At 37.9% G+C, this 22948-nt stretch overlaps 2 protein-coding genes across 5 annotated transcripts in view; one reads left to right on the forward strand and one right to left on the reverse strand.

The window, feature by feature from the left end:
- Positions 1–22948, forward strand: part of LOC144633269 (uncharacterized) — a 61134-nt gene that overhangs the window by 24624 nt on the left and 13562 nt on the right. Inside the window, exon 3 of one of the 3 annotated variants that reach the window (XM_078492115.1) lies at positions 9405–9517. The gene's annotated coding sequence lies outside the window, so the exon portion shown is untranslated. Of the gene's footprint in view, positions 1–9395; positions 9518–19146; positions 19347–22948 lie in introns of those variants that run through there. The other 2 variants (XM_078492116.1, XM_078492117.1) reach the window with 2 other exon arrangements.
- Positions 1701–22832, reverse strand: LOC144633277 (uncharacterized). 2 transcript variants are annotated; one of them, XM_078492125.1, is made up of 12 exons: positions 20428–22832; positions 20128–20174; positions 14575–14632; positions 10986–11072; positions 9393–9509; positions 8959–9047; positions 8363–8428; positions 7294–7351; positions 6413–6454; positions 5907–6014; positions 3454–3701; positions 1701–2917 (listed from the first exon to the last, which is right to left on the reverse strand). In XM_078492125.1, exons 1-12 carry the CDS (start codon positions 20525–20527, stop codon positions 2669–2671), a joined length of 1269 nt encoding a protein of 422 aa, XP_078348251.1. In that variant the 5' UTR covers positions 20528–22832; the 3' UTR covers positions 1701–2668. The 2 variants fall into 2 exon arrangements, with proteins under 2 accessions (XP_078348251.1, XP_078348252.1); XM_078492126.1 differs by lacking the exons at positions 20128–20174; positions 20428–22832 and adding an exon at positions 15747–15767.

The raw sequence follows: 22948 nt of genomic DNA on the forward strand, positions 1-22948 counted from the left end.
AAAGTTAAAAAAGTCTTCTTTAAAGGGTCTTTATTTGACCTGATCGAAACTCTAATTTTTTGAAAGTAGGGATGCGATCCCAGTATGGTCACGAACTGATGCCTGCCATGAGGAACGTGCATCTTATTAGCGTTCAATCCTGAACATATCTGACGAACTGACTGCTGTTGGATGAGACATGGAAACATTGCGATCAAGGTTGTCTTATTTTCACGTTTCATCCAGCAGGGCACAGTCTTTTCGTGAGCATGCTGGTGAGGTACTAAAAATTTTATGTGGGGATTTTTCGCTCCGAGATCCAAACTTTAAGCCCGGCCAAACGCACGCAACATTTCAACGCAACATACCCCAACATTGTTGCGTCATGTTGTGAGATGTTGTGAAGCAGCTGGCCAAGCGCACGCAACATTTCAACGCAACATATCGCAACATTGTTGTACAAAGCATGCTGCACGCGTTTGGCCACCCTGTTGCGATATCCGTTGCAGTATGTTGGATGGCGCAAATCGAAATAGTACGGTGCTCCAGCGCAACAATGTTGCACGAACGTTGCCAAACGAGTACAACATCCAAAAATGTTGCGAGATGTTGGGAAAAAATTTGACCATTTCCAAACTTGGTGCAACATGTTGCAACTGGTTGGCTAAACGATTGCAACATGCTGTGTGCAACAATGTTGGGATATGTTGCGTTGAAATGTTGCGTGCGTTTGGCCGGGCCTTTACACTTTCATATACAATTTTTAACAGAAAAGGTAACCCTTTCGTATACCTTCGATAGAAAAATTGTATCCTTTTCACATACCTACAGGATGGATGTTTCTCTTCAGTTCCAGCTACCCCACCCATCTGACCCTTATCAATATTCAACAATCCTTATTATTTCATCTAAACTGACGGAAAACGGTTTTTCCATAAAAAAACGAAGTGAATTGCTAGCTGCCCCTTTTTAGCAAATCACATGATGCGACCCCCTTTATCTTTCGATTCATTCGCTCATTTAAGATGGTTCGTTAGAACTGCAAAAACGTTTGAGACGATTTCGTTCACCTCCGGGATGTCATTATTCAAGTACTACTATTTTTGCTGAGAGGTGCGGTGGCCGAATGGTTAGTGCGCTGGATTCAAAGCCGAGTCGTCCGGGTTCGAGCCCTGGCGGGGGCCACTATGCACTTTACAGTGCCTCCCTGAGTACCGGTGAATTTATGATGGGGGTAATGATGCAATGGACTAGCATCCCATACAGGGAGGAGTGGAAATACTCCTTGTCGCTCCATGCTACGAAAACAGGGATACCCTGTAAACAGGCTCCCGCTACCTAGGCAGGGGCGGCTGTACACAGGCTTGGATAAGCTCCGGCCTGATGGGCTAATACGCCCGATTGCAGAACTTTTTTACCTTTACTGTTTCTGCTAATACAGCTAATCTAAGGGTAATGTCCAATTGAAGTTTGTAAGAAAAGATAACGAATCATAAATCAAACCAAACAAAGCGGCGATATAGAACAGCTGTGAATAACTATAAGATTTTCTATGCATATGCGCCGTACACAGTGGACAATTTAACAATTACGTTTCTGCGCGAACTGAGAGTGTGCGCAGCTCGTTTGGCCGCTGTCCAGGCTAAATATTGTACCACCGGAAAACATATACAAAGCTCCCTTGTTTATTGAGCCTAGCATGGAATTCACTGCAAAAATCATTCGGGTATGATACGGTTTATTAGCTGAGACTGTACACAAATCCCTAACGTAACTTAAAGTTTAAATTAAATAACAATATTTTATAAATATTAATTATATATTAAATACTGAACGTACAGAGTACGCCCATTTGGTTGACATATAGATAAAGCTTTTATAATCAACATTTCATTTCATTTCATTATCACCACCAATAATTGGCAATAAAACATAATAATTTTATATTTTATAGTAAGTAAGCCGTGAGTAACTTATAGCTAATTATTGGATAATTCAATTATCATTGAATTTTTGGAAAAAAAAAAACTTAACTGTCAAAGAATATTGTGAAAGAAGGGATGCCTCGGTTAAAGAATTAAAAAATAATTACAATTTACTTGGTTTATTTCTTTTTCGAGCCTACCTAAATCACCTTAAATGAACTTACTTGACAGAGCCCTTTAAATTTGGTCAAGAGAGGATAACAGAGACAGAGCCAAGTGACCTGACTCGGGTTTCGCCGCGGTCAAACGTCTCAGGCAGTTTTTCTTTCTATTCTGGGTAATTTCGTTTATATATTAATGGGCAAGTATGAGCAAGGATTGATAAAATAGTTGCTGAGTGTAAATATATTTCCATTCCCTGGAATAAGCGAGTATTTTTACTTTTTAAACGTTCCGCAACCGAACCGAATGCTCTGAGAAACGGCGCCGACAAGTCCGCATTTTACCTGTTTTGAAACACGTAAAACTTTTTAGTAAAGATCCAAAAAAATTAGTAAACCATCAGAATACCGGTAGAGTATCAATCTTTGAACCGTGAAAATAAGAACCTTAACTTAAAAGTACTTTTCTTGTTTTTTTTTTTAGACATTTCTTTCGTTTGTCCGCGGTCGAGACTCGAGACAGCCCTTCAAAATCTATTTTTAGACTGCCATAGTCTTTCTTAGTTGTCTATCCTCTCTTGGCTCGAACATCTTCAAGTACTTTTACACAGCCACTGATGGCCCACTCAAAAATCTTCGTCTTATACGGGCAATCATCGGTATGTCGTTTAGCCGCTTCATGATTTCCTCAGCATCCTCAGGCCATTTATAGCTGACTTTTGCCCACAATGGAAGAACTTCAGGCGTCACTGGCACTTCAGGGAGAGTTATGCACACCATCTTAGCGGCTGAGCGATTTCGAGTGTAAAGATCTCCAAGCACTTCAAGCTCAATCCACATACGATTAATATCCTGAAATGATACATTACATTGCCATTTAACGTTTGGATCAATTTGGAAAGCCAAGAGGTCTTGGGCGAGTTTAATATTTTACACTAGAAAGTTGCAAAAACGTTAAAAGTTTGGCGCAACACAAACAAACAGTTACTATATTTGGAGAGGAAGCCACATCAGCTCTAGCTGGTTTTCATGCGGGTCCTCTATCCAAATCGAATTGGAGTTTGGAAATGTTGTTTTTTCAGGAGGGAGAAAAACTCTCGGAGCAAGGCGAGAGCAAACAACAAACTCAACCCACACATGCGACGATTCTCGTCACCAGAGCCGCGCCCCAGGCCGGGCTCTGCTGGCTAAGAGGGAGAAGCGACCCTGGGGACGAGAATGATATGGCACCTGGTCGGAATCGATCCTGAAGTTCATTGGTGGGAGTCGAGCGCTCTCACTACTGCGCCGTCGTTGTTTTCGAAGAAATAAAGTAAAAAAGGGAAGTAAAAACAAAACAAACCAAAAAAAAAAAAAAAACCGAACAAAAACAAGCAAACAAACTGTACCTGACATTGCGAATCCTCTCGACCATCTAAAGCGAGGTTTACCAAGCCAGGAGACAAGAAAATCAACACCTTTTTGGCCCGTCTAATTTGATTCTCTCCCCACCGTGTTGGGCCCTGGGAAGTAATCTCTTCGGACACCATGCGGTCCATGATGACGTTGTAACCGTTTTCACGAAAGTAGTTCACAATCGATGCTACTCTTTCGCGGAATGCTTCACTCTCTGGGTAGTAGCAACAGTAGTACCGTTCTAAGGAGAAAACAAACACGGTTCATTACAATTTATAATCACAAGTTGTCGCGCGCTCTTCACACGCGCGCACCTTTTGAACTCAAATCTGGCTTCGTGGCGCAAGCTAGCGTTTTAACCGAAATCTAGACTTTTTCCACTGATGAAGGGTTAAGCCCGAAACGTCTGGAAATTTATACGTATTTATGGCTTTAACTACACTAATAAGTGAGATCTTTGTTTAATTATGTAACGGTCCATTACGACGGGTATGGAAAAGTGCATTACTAAGTACAGTTGAACCTCTTTAATACCGACACCGGAGTGACATAGCAAGGTGTCCGTATTAGAGAGGTGTCCGTACTAAAAAGGTCACCACTATGACGTCACTTTTAACTAAAATGAGCCCCACACACGTCTTTTAACTGCAGCTAAATTGATTAATGCAGCACTAGGACACGCTGTTTATCAGTAGAGTACTACATTGTACGTCTCATTTACTGTACTCTATACGAATCACTGTTTCCAAACGAAATGATCTTCAGTAAACTCTTTCTAAGTCGCACACCTTCGGGACCAGCCCTAACTGTCCGTCTTAGAGAAGTGTCCGCCTTATAGAGAGTCGAGGTAACGTGACGCCAGTAATTCTGAGATAATCAAGCTGAACGGCTATGCGCAGTGAATACACGTCTGTTTTAAGTCTGTTTGACTCTTTGTTCATTACAATCGATAATTCGCTTCTTCTAAAACGTATCATGTCTGTAGGTATTCGCTTGTCAGCTTGTAGGTATTTTGCTTGTCAGCAAACGCTCACGGCCTTTAGTCTAAAAAGTTAAGTGTATACTAGTACTGTACACTGGAAGGAGACTAAAACAATAAAAAGACCGTATTCACTTATTGAGGCAAAAGTTGAGATCTACAAACTACAATACTGTAAGTTGAAAACGACCTCTTTAGTGCCCCTGCACGTACGCAGAGAGGTAATCCGTTAAAGTTTTATTGTTTTTGGTGAGTAAGCTTGGTATTTAGGGCGCTGACTAATTTTCCTTAAAATCGATACGAAATTTTGAAGCATTTCCGCTAATAAAAAACACTCCTCGGACCTCAAGTGTTCGTTAACTCTTTCAAAGTGTCCGTTGTCCGTCTTAGAGAGGTGTCCGTCTTATAGGGAGTTTAGTTACAATAAAATGACTGAAAAGCGGCAGGGACCATCAACAGGTGTCCGTATTAGAGAGGGTCCGTGAGAAATGTCCAGGATTGAACACAGTTACGAAAACTACAAATTTTTGTATTCTTAGAAAGGCTACGAAAAATCACTGTCGTGCGAAAATGACGAAAAATCGCAAGAGGGTCGACGAAAATGACGAAATTCAGTTATTCGAGAGCTGCAAGGAAGGGGGCAACGAAATCATCTTGACACGTACTTGCTAAATTCGACCGCTTTCTTTTGCTCTCACGCGTAATAAACAACAGTGTGACATTTTTTCAGGAAGATTTTCTGTTTTAGCTTGCTTTCAGGAATTTTGACTTACCTTATTATAGGAAATTAACGCTTCATGAAATTAACGCGAATTTCAAATATTCGCGTTAATCTAAGTCGCGTTGATTTTAGTTAACGTTAATTTCCGCGCCGTTAATTAAGTGGAGCGTTAACTTCCATGACCTTAATTTCCATTATTTTGGCCTCAATTTCTCGATACAGTCCAGTCGTTCCTGACTCCTAGGAAAAAGCCTTATTTTTATCAGGGCGGCAATCTGCCGGTGTCACTGATACTGATACTGTACCACGAACATTGCGAATAAGATTATACGTCTACAAGTGTGAAATAAACTTGTTCCTGTTATGTACTTCGCGTTAATTTCCTTCATTTTGAAATGTTACCCCCTCTTTCGCGTTAATTTCCTTCATTGGGAAGTAATTTTTCCTTCAATTCGAGTTAATTTAAGTCGCGTTAATTTCAAATACCTTAATTAACACAAGCGTTAATTTCCTATAATAAGGTAATCGGCCAAAAAATTTTCAATGTTGAAAAAAAAAATGTTCCAGTGACACCACAAATTGTATTTACCTCCTCTTTCGCGTTAATTTCCTTTATTCAGGAAGTTTCCCTCCAATTCGTGTTAATTTAAGTCGCATTAATCTCGAGTACCTTACATTATTAACACAAGCATTAATTTCCTATAATAAGGTCATTCTTAATTGCCATCATAATATTCACTGCTTACCTCGACACCGCCTCTTCCTTATCCATTTAAGTACAGCATACACAATTAACGGAATTGCCACTCCAGCTATTACCCTTGACACTGTGGAACTTATGAACTTTGATGATTCTATCAGAGTTAAGACAAAAATTAAAATCCAAGGCACTTCCAAGCAAGGATAAATACAAGTAACATAAAACAATAAATTGCATAACAGCTTACAACAATAAGTATTATATTTTAACCAAAATAAAATACTTAGGAATAAAGTGATAGAAGTACACTGTATATATGTATATATGAAAGAATTTCACACTGATTAAAAAGGTTTATTTATAATCAGATTTGAAGAAAATAGAGCCCAAGCATATATAGAGGTAATTAATCTTGTTCACTGTTGATCATGATTGCCTGGCATTCATTTTGTAATTATAATCTTACTCTACACTATTGAAATATAATTACCGGTACTAGAAATGAGTTGGTCTTCACTTTTCAAAAAAATATATATATATTACAAGGCTTACCAAAATAAGAAGTAGTTGGAGTTGCAGTTGGTTTTCTGGAAACTGTGAACACAATAAAAAGTATTAAGTAATTAAGAGGAAAATAATAAGAGAAAACATTTCCGGCCAAATTGGAACATTCAGCTTTCTTAATTAATTGTCCACTTCAATAGTGTCAATATTCGTTTATCTGTTTTTTTTTTTTTTTTTAGTTACCTATCTTGAAATTTGTGCATTCATATACATGGGAGAATGTGACTGAATTTGAAAGAGTCAATTTTATGAGTTAAAGTTACACAACATCATGACATCATGAATGGCAATTAAAGAGCAATTTTTTTGAATGACTGAACAGACAAATTAACCAGTGCTAAATGACATTTAACCAAAACTTAACTTAACAGAATTCTCAGCAGAGACTTTTAAAATGTGCTCTATTTAGGCGATAGTAATACATGGTGTTCATGGGCTGGCAGTTCCATGTAGATGAGGCACAGAACATTTACCTACTCTGCTATTCAGCACGTAGCTTCAAAGCAGTAAATTAAAGCTATGCAGGGATGTCGTTAAGGGCTGGCTGCCAGCTAATTTCACCGGCTGAAAGAGGACATAAATCGTGGGAAGTTTTACATGAAAACAAAGACTTGGGTAAACTTTTAAATAAAGAGCTGCATGCCAAGGGCAAAAAAGCCAGCTGTGTTTGTTGATGAGCTGGCTTAGTGTTTTCTTAGCTACATCCCTGGCTATGGTAATGAGGTGAGGCATCTAAACTTAAATAGGTGCATGGTGGTTACCTCTCATAAATGAATTATTATAATTAATCTATTGTGCCAATGAATGACATCATAAAATTTCAAAATCACCAATACTGAATTTAAAAGTAATGGCCTTTTAATTAGTACCTGCAGGGGTAAAACCCTCAAGTTTAACTTCACTCTTGCGGTAAGGGTGTGTAATTACCTAAAAAAAGAAATGCAAAAATGTATCATTGAGTTATTTTTGGAAGTTTTTAAAGTGTGTGTGTGTGGGGGGGCGGCTTAAAAGAGAGAGCTTTAAAATGCTTTATTACGCCGGCTATGATGTCATTTTAAAAGTATGACATCATCAGCTTATGTCATCATGTAAGTCAACAGGATCTTCTAGCCTGTTTTGCTCAATTGACTGATCAGTAGAGTGCGCTTGGTCAACCGCAAGGAAAGTGAACAAAGATCAAGTTTAACTCAACAAGAAATCGCCATGTAGAACATAAAACCAAAACACTCTTGTGCAGTAAGAAAGGAACAGTACAAACTACAAACGAAAGAGACTTATTATAATTATTTGATGAGTTATATTAGATTTAGTAAACAGAAATTTCTAATAATAATAATGATAATAATAATAATAATAATAATAATAATAATAATAATAATAATAATAATAAAATAATAATAATTAATAACTAAATTCTTTTATAGTGTCGACGCGGCCACTGTGAACAAGACACAGCTGTTTGACCTTAAGCTTGTTCGCATGAATTGTATGTCGTCAATGGGATGTCATGCTACAATATGATGCAAATATAAAATAACATTTAAAAAATAAAATAAAATATTACTTAACTGTTGTTCAGTTGAGCAAATCTATGAAGAGAATGTATTCTTTGCATCTTTGTGACTCCATAACTACTGTATCACATTTAACTTGAATTCCAACAGATTCTCACAATGCTTAAATTTATGCAATCAAGCTTCTTTTGTTAAAAAATGTAAGTTGCAGTTGGATAACAGTCATTAATCATGCACAAGTTGTCAGCCTCTTTTATTAATGCTTATTTTTGACAAATTATTTCCTGAAAATTATGTTAGACCCCCCTGTGAAACATCATCACTTTTGCATGCATTGCGTGCCATTTATTTTCGTAACGTCATCTTATAGGCATGTGAAATATTTAATGAACTTTTACTGCCATATATAAATATATATACATACTGCAATATGGAAGGTTTGAGGGTATTTCCAATCATCAACTTGCATAAACATATAGTCTGTTTGGTTCTGAAGATTTTCAGAAAAGAGAAATAATATATACAATAATTGTAAACAATAATTGAAATTTTATTACTTAAACATAGTGTTCTTACCATATGGAATAAGGAATGATATTCCTAATTAGCTTGTTGGACTTTTATTTATGGTTAGCTATATTATTATTTATTTATTATTAATACTGGTCGACTCTAAAAATGTTAAACCTATGGCATGAAAAAAAAAAAAAAAAAAATAAAACAAACAAACAAATTTACAATTTACCAGCCCAATTTGAAACTAATACTGTTGGGACTCAAAAAAATGAAAAAAAAAAAAAGAGTTTTCACGAAAGTTACTGTATTTAAGAATAAAAAATAATTTGAATTATTGTCCCCTTATAATAAAATTGTTTTTCAATCCACACAAACATGTATACTGTTTATAAATAATAAATATCATTATCAATCATCCCTCATTCCCCTCACAGTTTTGCCTTCGGCTGCTATAATCAACATCCATTCCCTTGAACATTGAACATTGAACTTCTGTAAACTTACCTTTGGAACAACTCTACACTGTGCCTTTTGTTCATGACCAATCCCGTCTTCACCATGAGAGATTAATGCATAACCTGTCCAGTTAAAATCTGCCAAAAAAATATTGTCCAAAAAATAAGAAAAAATAAATAACAGTGTTAATCGGTGTTTTAATTAACGTATCCAACATCAATCAACGTAGCATAATTATTTTTTCTTACAAAGTACTTTAACAAGCAACTTATTACCCCTGAAATGTTTCAGTCACAATGAAGTCTTGAAAACACTTCATTGTACTAAATTGCTTAATTCATCAAGTATGACCCCAAACAAAGGCAACAGTGGTTTGCCATAAAACACAAACAGGTTTACTTCTAACAGTTCTGTCAGTAAGTAGATACACAATGTAAAATTACTAAGATAATATCTTCAGTTGACAAAAAACTTCTATTTACCTGTTTTTGAAGGGTCCATGTCTTCCCATGTAACATGAATTGGGCCTTTTGCTGTAAAATTTACAGCCAGTTTCTTTACATAACACGGAGCAGGAGCTTGTGTCGAGGGCTTACATTCTGTGAAGGTAAGAGGATTTTTCTTGTTAGTTAACAATCATGTAATTATTGTCAGTACGTTAACGGTTATAATGGACTATGTTGACGCGCTTCATGTGAATTGTCGATACTGTTAGTTATTTTAGTATGTTTTGTAATTGTTGTGTCATATGCTGAATAAAATTTAAAAAAAAAAAGAAAAAAAAAAAACAATCATGTAATTAACTTTCATTTAAAACTATTTGGGTTAATTTAACCAATTAAGAATAACCTGTATATAATTTATTTCTATATTTTAGGACGTCCACGGGAGACTTGGAGGAGGACGATCAAGGCAGAAATGAAAACAGCAGGGAAGACGTGGAAAGAACTTGAGAAGGCAGCCATGGAAAGGGAGCAATGGAAATCTCTGGTCTCAGCCTTATGTGCCTCCTAGGCGCGAAGAGGATTATGTGTTATGTGTGTATATAATTTGCTATTAAAATAATCACATAATTTATTGATTGATGTTTGTATTAAATAGAGTGGCATATATACGTACAGCAGTGCTGTCAGTGTGGTGTGCGATCAGGCATACAAGGAATTAGGCAGGGAGGCATGCAAGGCATGCCAGGCAGGAATCCCTACTCCCAATAAAAAAGGCCTAAAGCAAATGGGAGGACAAAATGGGTCAGGTTGGAATCTCTGCTGACACACCTCGCTGTCTCAAACTTTGTGATGACCCTATAGCTGCCTTAGTCTCCTCTCCAATTTAAGCCTTTGGTCACTGGCCCGGGGGGGACTCCCATATTAAAGGGACGGGGATGCTCGTCGGAAATTTTGAAAAGAACCCCTAAAAGAGACCAATCTGGGCGTGGCTTAAGCTATTATTTTTAGACCCCTAAAAGATACCAAAATTCTGAGAAAAAAAACTTATATTTGTATATTTCTTCGTGTGCAACCCTAAACGAGACCCTGACGGCTAAAAATAATGTCATTTTCTTGCATTTTCCCCGGAACGCCCTAAGCGAGACCCAAAGTCCGAAATTTATACCCCTAAGCGAGACGACGAGCATCCCCGTCACTCTCATATGGGAGTCCCCCCCCCCCTGGGGTCACTGGCTGCTGCCTACAAGTGAATTCCTGTTTCAGCCATTATTCTTAATTTATAATTACAGCACAGTGTATGTAACGTGTGGTGCCATAGCAAAAATTCATGATTATTATTGATAGCAGCACTAGCTTTACCCTAATTTCATTCAAACCTCTAAGTCTTAAATTGATGCATGGCAATGCACAGCACCTGCTGTGATCTGGAGGGTCTGGTGTGACTGAAAAGGCCATATGACATTATATTTTGGTAATTATTAATTTTTTGGTAATATTTTAGGTATAATTTTGTATGAATTAATAAAAATAATATTATGCTTTAATTTGGCCTTTTTTTAAAATGCTTTTTTCAGAGTGGACATGTAAATCACAAGCAAATTTGTGGCAATTTCATGTTTGGCAACTTACCATTTATTACATTCATGTCACGAACACTTCGCTTATGTTTGATAAGAGGTTTGTTAATCAATCTTTTTCTGATGTCATAGCTTGGCCCTGGAAAATTAACACAGAGATAAACAACATTATATTTTTAGCTCATGTACAGTTATTGTTCCAGAAAATACCCATATCTCACCCAAGGATGTTTTTTTTGGTTTGAACCCCCCCCCCCCCCCAAAAAAAAATTCTATTTAGCTTTGTACCTTCCTTTAAACATGTTAGTTTTTCAGAGACTAGACAAGAATGTGCTATATAAAATTAATGCAATTATCATTAGAATCATCCTTAGGCATAAACAAATTTCTTGAAAGTAAATCAAAGAAAATCCAAAGTCAAGTCTTCAGGAGTTTTCTTCATCGACCACCTGATCGAATGCAAACTCACTAAACATTGAATCGGAAATATTTCAGTCTTACCCACAACTTCAGATCTTAAGAAAAACGACAATTTTTTTAAGTTTCTGCAAAGACATGTTTCGACAGAGCATCTGTCATCTTCAGTTGAAAGGTTTACAAAGCACAGTGAGTTGAATAATAAGTAGAAAAAATGCTAATTAAGACAAGTAGTAACAACAGAACGTGAAAATGTGTGAATTAGAAGGATAATTTTAGATTTACATGGTGTAATTGCTGATTGAGGCAAGGTAGTTCCTTTTGAATATGGATAGCCTCCTTTATCTTAAGTTGAAAGCTGGTAGAGGCGTGATCTAAAATATGAAAACAATCTGTTGAACACAAGGAGCGACAGCGTTCAGAATTCTGAAGGTGTTTGAAAATGTGGGAGGCCTTATCACTGGCTAAGTGCTCACGCACGCGTGTGGCAAAATGTCGGGTGGTTTCGCCGACATAACAGGCATTACAGCCCGCACATGCAAACTTGTAAACCACACACGAACGGAGACCGCCAGGGATAGGGTCTTTCACTCCAAAAAGATTACCGATCTTAAAAGAAGAAAAAACTAGTTTGATATCTAAATCATTACAATAGCGCTTAATTAAGTGTCTAATCTTTTTCTGAGTGACGACAGAAAAATAGCCTACGTACGGCAGCTTAAAGTAAAATGTGGGCAAAGTAGTAGGGAGGGAGCCCCGGGGACAATGGTTGCTATGGATACCAGTGATGTAACGGTTAACTACTTTTTCAATTAAATGGGCAGGGAAAAGGTTCTTTTTTAGAATTTCAGTAAGCTTGGTTATGTCCTCGTGTAACCCCAACCAGGTGTTATTGATCTTGTAGGCCCGGTCGACAAGAGTTCTAATGAGACCTACTTTGTACGAGTACGAGGTGAAGCTAAAATAATTAGTTAATAGCCCAGTAAAGGTTTTCTTGCGGTAAACTCTAGTAAGGAAAGAATTAGGGTCATTATTATCGATAAGAACATCAAGAAAGGGTAATTGGCGATTAAGTTCTTTTTCCATGGTAAACCTTATGTAATAGGGTGCCTAGAGTTAATGTAGTTAAAAAATACAACAGCATCATGCTCCGAGTGAAATAAACAAAAAGTGTCGTCAACATACCTACGATAAAATAACATTTCAGACCCTTGAAAATTTTCCAACCATAGTTTTTCATGATGCCCCATAAAAAGATTTGCTAATACGGGAGCAAGGGGAGACCCCATGGCCTCCCCAAAATGCACAAGGATCGTGGACCTAACTCCACTCCGCCATTTCGCCCCATCGTGTCTTCTATTGGAACATACAATTATAACCTGGCCAAATATTTATGCAATCTTTTGGCGCCGCACATTCCAACTGAACACTGTGCTACTGACACTTTTACTTTTGTACACTGGACATTCAATCTTTATCTATGTGTGGTAAATTTATGGTTTCTTTTGATGTAGAAAGTCTCTTTACTAACATACCTCTTGAGGAGTGTATTGACCTGGCGGTCAATTACATTTCCAAGGGCAATCCCGACCTTAAGTTAAGTAAAACTGAACTTAGAAGCCTCTTCACTGTAGCCACTGCCCAAACTCATTTTTTATTTAACGGCTCTTTCTATGACCAAATTGACGGCGTGGCCATGGGGTCTCCCCTTGCTCCCGTATTAGCAAATCTTTTTATGGGGCATCATGAAAAACTATGGTTGGAAAATTTTCAAGGGTCTGAAATGTTATTTTATCGTAGGTATGTTGACGACACTTTTTGTTTATTTCACTCGGAGCACGATGCTGTTGTATTTTTTAACTACATTAACTCTAGGCACCCTAACATAAGGTTTACCATGGAAAAAGAACTTAATCGCCAATTACCCTTTCTTGATGTTCTTATCGATAATAATGACCCTAATTCTTTCCTTACTAGAGTTTACCGCAAGAAAACCTTTACTGGGCTATTAACTAATTATTTTAGCTTCACCTCGTACTCGTACAAAGTAGGTCTCATTAGAACTCTTGTCGACCGGGCCTACAAGATCAATAACACCTGGTTGGGGTTACACGAGGACATAACCAAGCTTACTGAAATTCTAAAAAAGAACCTTTTCCCTGCCCATTTAATTGAAAAAGTAGTTAACCGTTACATCACTGGTATCCATAGCAACCATTGTCCCCGGGGCTCCCTCCCTACTACTTTGCCCACATTTTACTTTAAGCTGCCGTACGTAGGCTATTTTTCTGTCGTCACTCAGAAAAAGATTAGACACTTAATTAAGCGCTATTGTAATGATTTAGATATCAAACTAGTTTTTTCTTCTTTTAAGATCGGTAATCTTTTTGGAGTGAAAGACCCTATCCCTGGCGGTCTCCGTTCGTGTGTGGTTTACAAGTTTGCATGTGCGGGCTGTAATGCCTGTTATGTCGGCGAAACCACCCGACATTTTGCCACACGCGTGCGTGAGCACTTAGCCAGTGATAAGGCCTCCCACATTTTCAAACACCTTCAGAATTCTGAACGCTGTCGCTCCTTGTGTTCAACAGATTGTTTTCATATTTTAGATCACGCCTCTACCAGCTTTCAACTTAAAATAAAGGAGGCTATCCATATTCAAAAGGAACTACCTTGCCTCAATCAGCAATTACACCATGTAAATCTAAAGTTATCCTTCTAATTCACACATTTTCACGTTCTGTTGTTACTACTTGTCTTAATTAGCATTTTTTCTACTTATTATTCAACTCACTGTGCTTTGTAAACCTTTCAACTGAAGATGACAGATGCTCTGTCGAAACATGTCTTTGCAGAAACTTAAAAAAATTGTCGTTTTTCTTAAAATCTTTACGTGTCTGCTGTTCTCAAGACCTTTTGGAAACTTCAGATCTATAATATAATGAACACCAACTTTGACATATGGTAAATAAAAAAATGCTACACTGTAAATCCTGGCCACTGAAAAAAATTATGTCGCTCAGGTGGGATTATTTGCAACAGAAGGTTGTGGGTACACATCTTACCTGAGCCGCTGAATTTTTTTAGAGTGGCTGGGACTAAGCAGTATGCAGTGTGACATCAATTTTTCATTTATTTGTTTTTAGACTCCCTTTTCTTGAGGGGGGGGGGGGGGGTTCAGATGTAGGGAGAGAGAACATGATTGTAGGTTGTGCATACATTACCTAATGACAGTGTGAATTTTCTCTGGCACCTTTGAACGCATTCTTCCACAGAAATGGCCTACAAAAATAGCACTGTTTGGGTTAAGAATTTATACATTTTTTGCGATTAACTTAAAATATAATTTAAAACACGCGCGAAAGATAGCTCGGGCATAATCGTTTATATGGCAAAAAGCTATCCCGCCTAGAAGGGTGCCCCGCGGCCGGGCAGGTAGACCGAGCGCCCCGGCAAGGCGGGTTTCCCGTCTTGCATGTAAACGCTTCAATGTGTATTCTAAAGAAACGTATGGAAAGTTGGCTCGCCTAGGGACTAGCTCGGTTAGCCGGGACACCCGCCTTCCATGTTAACAGGCCCTAACGGATTCGTTAAATGTATTTTATTTATTTCATTTTTATTTAAGAGCGGAATTCTCTATCTTTTTAGAATTTTCGGACAAAAAGGTTACAATCGAATTTTTTTTTATTACGCCAAAAAGACCCTTTGGGTGAACTATTTTTGAAAATAATATGTAAAACTTCCAGCGAGTTTCATTTTTTGAGAAAACGAGGAAAGTTTGTAATTCGAGCTCATGATGTCTGAACGCCGAGGAAAACTAATTAATTGACAGCAATTTCGTGGCATTTTCGATGCGCAGGTTCTCAACTTCAGAAACTTGCCTTGAGTTCATTTTTACATGAGTATTTAATCATCGCTAGGTCTTGCTTTTAAACCGAAAATCTAACTGAAATATGTAATTGTTGACACATTTTTACCGTGTTAAAAATTCTATCGATCGCAATTTAATTTACATACCGAATTTGACCTAACTTCAGAGGGCTAGAACACCAAGGGTATACGCTTTTATCGGTAAAACATGGGTTCTTTGGAAAGCCCTATTCTTCCTTCTTATCACATCCAAAGCGTTAGTTTGGCCCGTAAAAAGTGAGTGCGCTAGCACGAAAAATAGACAGGCATTTTTGACATGTTTCCGCCATAATTTCCATTCTGCAGTCAACCGGGTTATGTCGAACTAAATTGTTAAAACAAATTAAATTTGGCCTTATGCTTCGCCGTTATCAGTTTTAATGAGTTTAATTTTTTGCTACAAAACTACAATATCTCAATTTTTAACAGAAAGGAACAGTTTTAATAAAAAAATAAATAAATAAAGCAACAAACAAGACATGCTCACCTTCATCGTGCCGCCGTTAATTTATGCGAGGGAAGAGAGTTGTCGCTGTATTTTGTTTTCATTTCCACTGAAGCGTTTCCTTCCACTTCTCAGTTTTTAAATATAAGAATACCCTTTTTACGTATATACATCTCAATTTAGACGACATTCCTGACATTTAGCAAGAATCTTATCCACCAAAACGGCAAATTCGTGCTATGTGCTGTTTCAGGTACTCGTCACGCAAGAGAATTTATTGATATCATATTTCAAACACAAGTTGACGTGACGTAGAGACGGACCATTGAAATTACCGGTGGGGTACGGGGTGTTGACTTCTTCCAAAAAAAAACTGTTTCAAGAAAAAAGGAAAGTGACATAGTGCATTGTTGAAAAAACAAATAATGCAAAGAAAGAACAAAACGAGCAGTAGTTGTGATATTTTAGCGGAGGAGTGGGGGGTGGGAGAAGGTTTCGTATAAGAAATTTTGGATTTTGTGGAGTGAACAGGGGAAAACGTTCTGATAAAGAGAGGGGAGATAATGAATTTCAGTTATAATATTTATAATAATTCTTGCGTATAAAATCTTACATGCGTTACGAAAAAGGCCTGTATCTTTAGGCAAAAACTGAACGTCGTGCAATGCTTGTGCCCTGGAATATAATCCTGCAGACACGTAGGCCCACTAACCCCCTTCCAGCTAATGGTCACTAATAGGTCACAAACAGGTAAAACTCTGCGTCCGCATGACCACAATGTACACTGGGGGCTATTTTTCTTAGCGGAAAATTATTAAGTTAATCTATTTGCTATATGTGATAGATATAGACGTCCACTGTTGTTCTTACAGACCTTGTGAAATTTTGTCCGCCAAACAAGCCGTAGCCTGATCTCGCGGGCCTGATATTGCTTCAGGCAGTCGGTTTATAGTCTAGGTATTAGTTTTGGAGCAGCGCAAAAAATAAATAAATAAATAAATATATCAATAATAGAAAGAGTTTTGGGTTGTTCTGATAGACAGGGAGAATGAATAAATCGTTTCGCTACTTCGCCTGCATAAGACCCTCGCAACTTTTTCCGCTCGCCTTTATTCTCGTTAATCGCATTTTTTCGTGCTACTCCCAAAGTGTTCACCAGGGTTCTTGGTCAGCTACAAGCAAAAGAAATAAGCAATGGTCGTCCAGTTTACGTTTGGCGGATTAAATTTCAGCCGCCGTATGGTTTAAATTACCGTATTTTCTATCCATAACCTTTACTTCATGCTCTTTTGTGTAGTTAAAATACCGTTTATGTTCCTTTTGTCATAAATCATGGTTGCAACATAAACGTGTTCAATCCGCAATAATGTACCTTTGGGAAACTGTAAAACTTAGATGCCCAGGGAAAGTTTTTCGGGGCAAAACGAAGAGCAAAATCGCCTTGCTTTGTAAAACTGCCCCTTGGTCTCTGAGATCGACAAAAACAAATCAATCTGAAAATTTGACAGAAATTTGCCTTCCCTTAATAAACGCTCGGCCCGGATTAAACCCCAGCTTCAATTAAACGCCGGGGCCACCAATCCAAGTTCGAAATAATCGCCGGGGGTGCTTAATTGAGAAAATACGGTAATACAAAAAAAGGGAACATCATGATCTGACATCCAAATACGAGGTGTAACCACCCTAAATTAATGTTTTTAATGTGTACGGATACTGGATCTTTCCAAAATATTCGGACAAAATTTCTTCAGATCTGTAAGAAAGATAGTTGACGTCTAAAAATACACTGTTTTTATTTTATAAGAATCTAGTTAATAAGAATATCAAGGCTGAAATTTGCGAATTTTTAAGAATAAGGCTAAGATTTTGAAAAAAATATAATTTTGTGTTGAAACTTTGTATATAGAATAGAACGGACCGTCTCTAAACGGCAAAACCTTTTACTATCCAATAACACGATAAAAATTTGCACTAGCCAAAATGTTCGATGCCCACGATAGTTCGATGAACAGTACATGCAGTGCCGTAGCAAGGGGAGGGGCCGGGAGGGCCCGTGCCCCCCAGTTTATTTCCCGAAAAGTAAAAACAGACCTGTATAAAATGTTGAAAAATAAAATTTTATCTCCCGAAAGGTTTGAAACAATAACATTTGTACTTCTTCACATTTTTTAACGTACATACGTGCTAATTAAAAGTTCTAAGGCAACTCAGACAGTTTTTAAATAACTACAAACTTACCATGATGACTCTAAAAGGTAAAACATTTGCTGGTTTCATGATACAGAGACAGTCCGGTTTTTTTTTTTTGTAATTGACGTTAATAGTGTTATACTCTCTTCAATGTGCATTGGTTTGCTAAGACAGTGTAGAAAGTAACGAATTCGAAATATGCGTAAATCACAAATAGCTCTTGGAAAACGCTGGAAATAGCATTTTCAAGCCTCTAGATTTCAAAATATTCTGCGGAGGAGGGGGGGGGGGGGGAGTATGCCCCCAGAACCGCTAGCAGCTCGCGCCTCCGGCGCTCACGTGCCCCTCCTCCCTTATTTTACCCTTGCGACGGCACTGACATGATCAATAGATACCCATTGCGTACTAAACGGAAATGTTAAACGATATAAACGAGTATTAGAATGTTCATAAGAATATTTTCATTCTAAATTCAGCAGAAAACCTGAGTCGGAAAAACAACAGATTTATCTAATGGACGTACAATAAATATAGGCAACTGAAAGCAAGGCTGATCGTATATTTCGTGAAAGGTTGACTTGGCGAGACACCGCCGCGACTTTAACCGATACAGAAGATTGCAACCGCAGACATCTTTCTCGTTCTTATTGGGACTCAATGCGGTGTAGCAAATCTAAATGACACCAGCTCGAAGAGCCGACGCAAATATATTGCCCAATAACCCGTACACTGTATCAAGTTCCGTACTTTGCTGGAGGAGGGTGGGGGCAAACATTTTTGGCCTACTTGTCTGGAGGATTTTATTCTAGGGCACAAGCATTGCAGCGACATTTGGGGGCTACTGGGACCGTTTAGTTCGCCAATGGGGTAAAAGGGGAGGGATTTGATTATGCCTGTTAAATATATTGTCCCTTTCTTTATCAGAACGTCTTCCCCTGTTCCCCCACATAATCCAAATGTTTAATACAACCCCTCCACCCTCCCCCCCCCCCAAAAAAAAAAAAAATAATAATAATTAAAAAATAAAACTCCTCCTTTAAAAGATGACAACTACTTCTCGTTTTGGTTCTTTCTTTACCTTATTTTTTTAACTATGCACTATGTCACTTCCCTTTTTTCTTGAAACAGTTTTTTTTGGGGAAAAGTCAACACCCCACCGGTAATTTCAATGGTCCGTATCTACGTCACGTCAACTTGTGTTTGAAATATGATATCAATGAATTCTCTTGCGTGACGAGTATAGCCAACAGCACATAGCACGAATTTGCCGTTTTGGTGGATAAGATTCTTGCTAAATGTCAGGAATGTCGTCTAAATTGAGATGTATATACGTAAAAAGGGTATTCTTATATTTAAAAACTGAGAAGTGGAAGGAAACGCTTCAGTGGAAATGAAAACAACATACAGCGACAACTCTCTTCCCTCGCATAAATTAACGGCGGCACGATGAAGGTGAGCATGTCTTGTTTGTTGCTTTATTTATTTTTTTATTAAAACTGTTCCTTTCTGTTAAAAATTGAGATATTGTAGTTTTGTAGCAAAAAATTAAACTCATTAAAACTGATAACGGCGAAGCATAAGACCAAATTTAATTTGTTTTAACAATTTAGTTCGACATTACCCGGTTGACTGCAGAATGGAAATTATGGCGGAAACATGTCAAAAATGCCTGTCTATTTTTCGTGCTAGCGCACTCAGTTTTTACGGGCCAAACTAACGCTTTGGATATGATATGAAGGAAGAATAGGGCTTTCCAAAGAACCCATGTTTTACCGATAAAAGCGTATACCCTTGGTGTTCTAGCCCTCTGAAGTTAGGTCAAATTCGGTATGTAAATTAAATTGCGATCGATAGAATTTTTAACGCGGTAAAAATGTGTCAACAATTACATATTTCAGTTAGATTTTCGGTTTAAAAGCAAGACCTAGGGATGATTAAATACTCATGTAAAAATGAACTCAAGGCAAGTTTCTGAAGTTGAGAACCTGCGCATCGAAAATGCCACGAAATTGCTGTCAATTAATTAGTTTTCCTCGGCGTTCAGACATCATGAGCTCGAATTACAAACTTTCCTCGTTTTCTCAAAAAATAAAACTCGCTGGAAGTTTTACATATTATTTTCAAAAATAGTTCACCCATAGGGTCTTTTTAGCGTAATAAAAAAAAATTCGATTGTAACCTTTTTGTCCGAAAATTCTAAAAAGATAGAGAATTCCGCTCTTAATGTCCTTACCTCGTTTGAATCTTTGGCACAACGGAGGTGACAGAGACTTGGCAGACGTGTCTCAGAGATTCCACCCTCCCGATGATCGGACCGTTTTGCGTTGCCTCCCGCCCGAAATCAGATTCCCCGATTCTGGACGGCGCGCGACGAGTGAGCAAAAGTAAGAAAAGACATGTTTGAAGAAAAGACCAAGAAAACCAGAATGATGTAATGCCGGAAAGGCACGAGAGAACCGAGCCGGGGAACGCTTCCAGACCCCCAGAGGCGCACACCTCGCCTAAAACTTTTTCCCAAAAAGGGGGAACTCTGGTGTCTGCGTAAATTCCCCCTTCGTAAATGTTGCTAAACCAAGGAGAATGAAAACAGATACAGGAGACCATTTACTGATCTGCAGAAAACAACTCCCCATCGTTGCTTTCTTAATAATGTTCACATCCTAAGTCCTAAAAGATAGAAATTTCCGCAATTATCAGCTGGACCACTAAGGACCAGTTCTTGCTGGATTTCAGTCAACTTCGTGCTCATTCCCCTCACGCGCACAAACAACTGAGCAAACAGAAAGGAAGAAAGACAGGAAGTCATAACAGGCTGATGGCGCAATAGCTTTTTTTTTTTTCGAAAAAAAAAATCCACCCGAATAGGAACTTCAAGAAAGAACGAGATTTGTAAAATTTCCAGTCTACTTGCAGCAATAAGAGGAAAAAAAAAAACTAAAGAACAACACGAAAATTCTGACTAATTCTTCTCGATCTCCTTCGATTTCGATGCGACAGGTGTGTAAGTATACTTCACCTTTAGGCAGCGGGTTGGCGGGTTTCATATCTTCACGACAAAATAAGTTTAATAAGGAAAATACGTCAGACGGAAGCCGATCCTTACGTCAAGGATAAGAGATTGAAGAAAATGAGATAATTAAAAAGCGGCTGATTTATTTTCCTGATATTTCGGTTATCAAAAACAAGTCTTCCACGGGAGGCAAACATATTCAACTAGGAGTTTATTTTTAATGTATGTGGTCGCATTTCTGTTTCAATCTCTTCTTCTTGTGTCAGTGATCATGTCAGTATGCCGTCAGCTGTTTTCTTATCATCTCAAGATTTTTACTGATCAAGGTCTACAAATTGTCTGGCACTCCTTTTTGGTTTGTCACTGCGGGGTTTTGCCTTTATTGGCGTTTTTCAAAATGAGTTTGCTTGCATCAAAACTATATCAGATGCAATAGACAGTTTGTCACATTTTGGCTCGATAGTGCCCTTCATGACGTTATCACCAGTTTAGTTTATTCGTGGCCTTTATATTAGTTGGTATACATGGATTTCGAGCAAAAACATTTTGCAAACTAAATTATTCACTTTCGAATTTTCACAGAAGAAAAGTTAAGAAAGTGTTTTTTTAAAGTTCTTTTTCAGCTTCCAAAAATAGAACAAGGATTTTGAAGATTTGCGAACACGGTTTTTATTTGGCCTGATCGAAACTGTAATTTTTTGAAAGTACAGGTACGATGGAGGTTGACCAATATTTTTCCACAAGCGGCGTGCACGTGTCTTATTTGTATGTTCGAAATATAAAGAAATGTATGGGAATATTGAAAGGGTCTTATTATCGTAAACCTATTTCGAGTAATGTCCATAACGTTAACAGTCAACGCAAAACCCTCCAAATCGCTTAAAATTCGACATTTTAAATTTGAGCCGCAGAAACGACAAAGATTACTAAAGATCAGATAACTTAGATCAGATAACTTTATTTAAAGACGGTTAAAAAATCCTTCAGCAAACATTATAAAAATAAATTAAATAAAGATCTATCTATTTTTTTTATATGGGGAGGCTCTGCCCCTAGATCTAAGCTTTACCCTTTCATATACCATTTTGACAGAAAGTTAAACCCTTTCGTAAACCCTTACATACCTACAGAAGGGATCGGGATACTGCATATGTTCCGTTCCGGCCATCCCACCCCTCTGACCCCCACCGCCCCCCCCCCCCCCCCAAAAAAAAAAAAAAAAAAAAAACAAACAAATCGGTCAAGTTACTTTCATAGCAAGCATGTACATTAATAAGCGAGCTGCGCGATTTTGAAGCTTCTGAAGCTAAGCTTTTCAGATAGGCTTTTGGGTGTGCGGAGCGCTTCAAACAACCCTTGCCGTATTTCTCGGAACAAAATACATTATTTTCCCGCACCCTATTTCAAACCTGACCCCAAAATCGATATCGTACCAGAGCGTACCTGGGAACTGCTTCGGTTTGCGTAAGCTTTGTATTCCTGACCCTTTCAAATCGCACTTCTCAAGGAAGAAATAAAAAAAAAAACATGAAAAAAAAAAAAAAAAAAAACAATCATGGAAAACAGTTTAACTCCAGAATTGTATCTTATCTGGTACGTTTACCCATATTTTAGCGCAATGGAAACCTATAACGCGCATATATAGGTTCTAAAACCTTCAGACATGACATGCGAAATGCTGTTAGTTTAAATTCAAATAGAACCTTTGTAACACAATATTCCAGTTGTTGTATTTAAAAGTCACGTTCACGTTCCCATATGATGACCCGTGCGTGTGAGTGAAAACTTTATTTATGCGAGTGTGAGTGAGTGTGAGTGTGAGTGAGAACTTTATTAAAGTGTCAAAACCTTATTGCCTGGGAATGATACACCATACTAATTAGGGGACACTGCTAAAAACTAAAAACTACACTAATATTAGGTTAGCTAGTAGGTTACATTCAAATGGTTTACGTTGAGCATTGTACATGTACATGTATGTCCAGTAGAACCCAGGGGGGGGGGGGGGAGGGTACTCCGGGATCCAAGTGACGGGGATGTGCGA

Source organism: Oculina patagonica, chromosome 12 (assembly GCF_052425735.1).
Source record: "Oculina patagonica isolate OP01 chromosome 12, crgOcupat, whole genome shotgun sequence".
NCBI lineage: Eukaryota > Metazoa > Cnidaria > Anthozoa > Scleractinia > Oculinidae > Oculina > Oculina patagonica.

Coding starts and splice junctions, on each gene's coding strand:
- LOC144633277 (XM_078492125.1), bottom strand. CDS start 20,527: ATGGGGAGTTGTTTTCTGCAGATCAGTAAATGGTCTCCTGTATCTGTT. Junction 20,175..20,427: donor GGGGGAATTTACGCAGACAC/CAGAGTTCCCCC, acceptor TCTCTGAGACAC/GTCTGCCAAGTCTCTGTCAC. Junction 7,352..8,362: donor CTCAAACCTTCCATATTGCA/GTATGTATATAT, acceptor TTCTTTTTTTAG/GTAATTACACACCCTTACCG.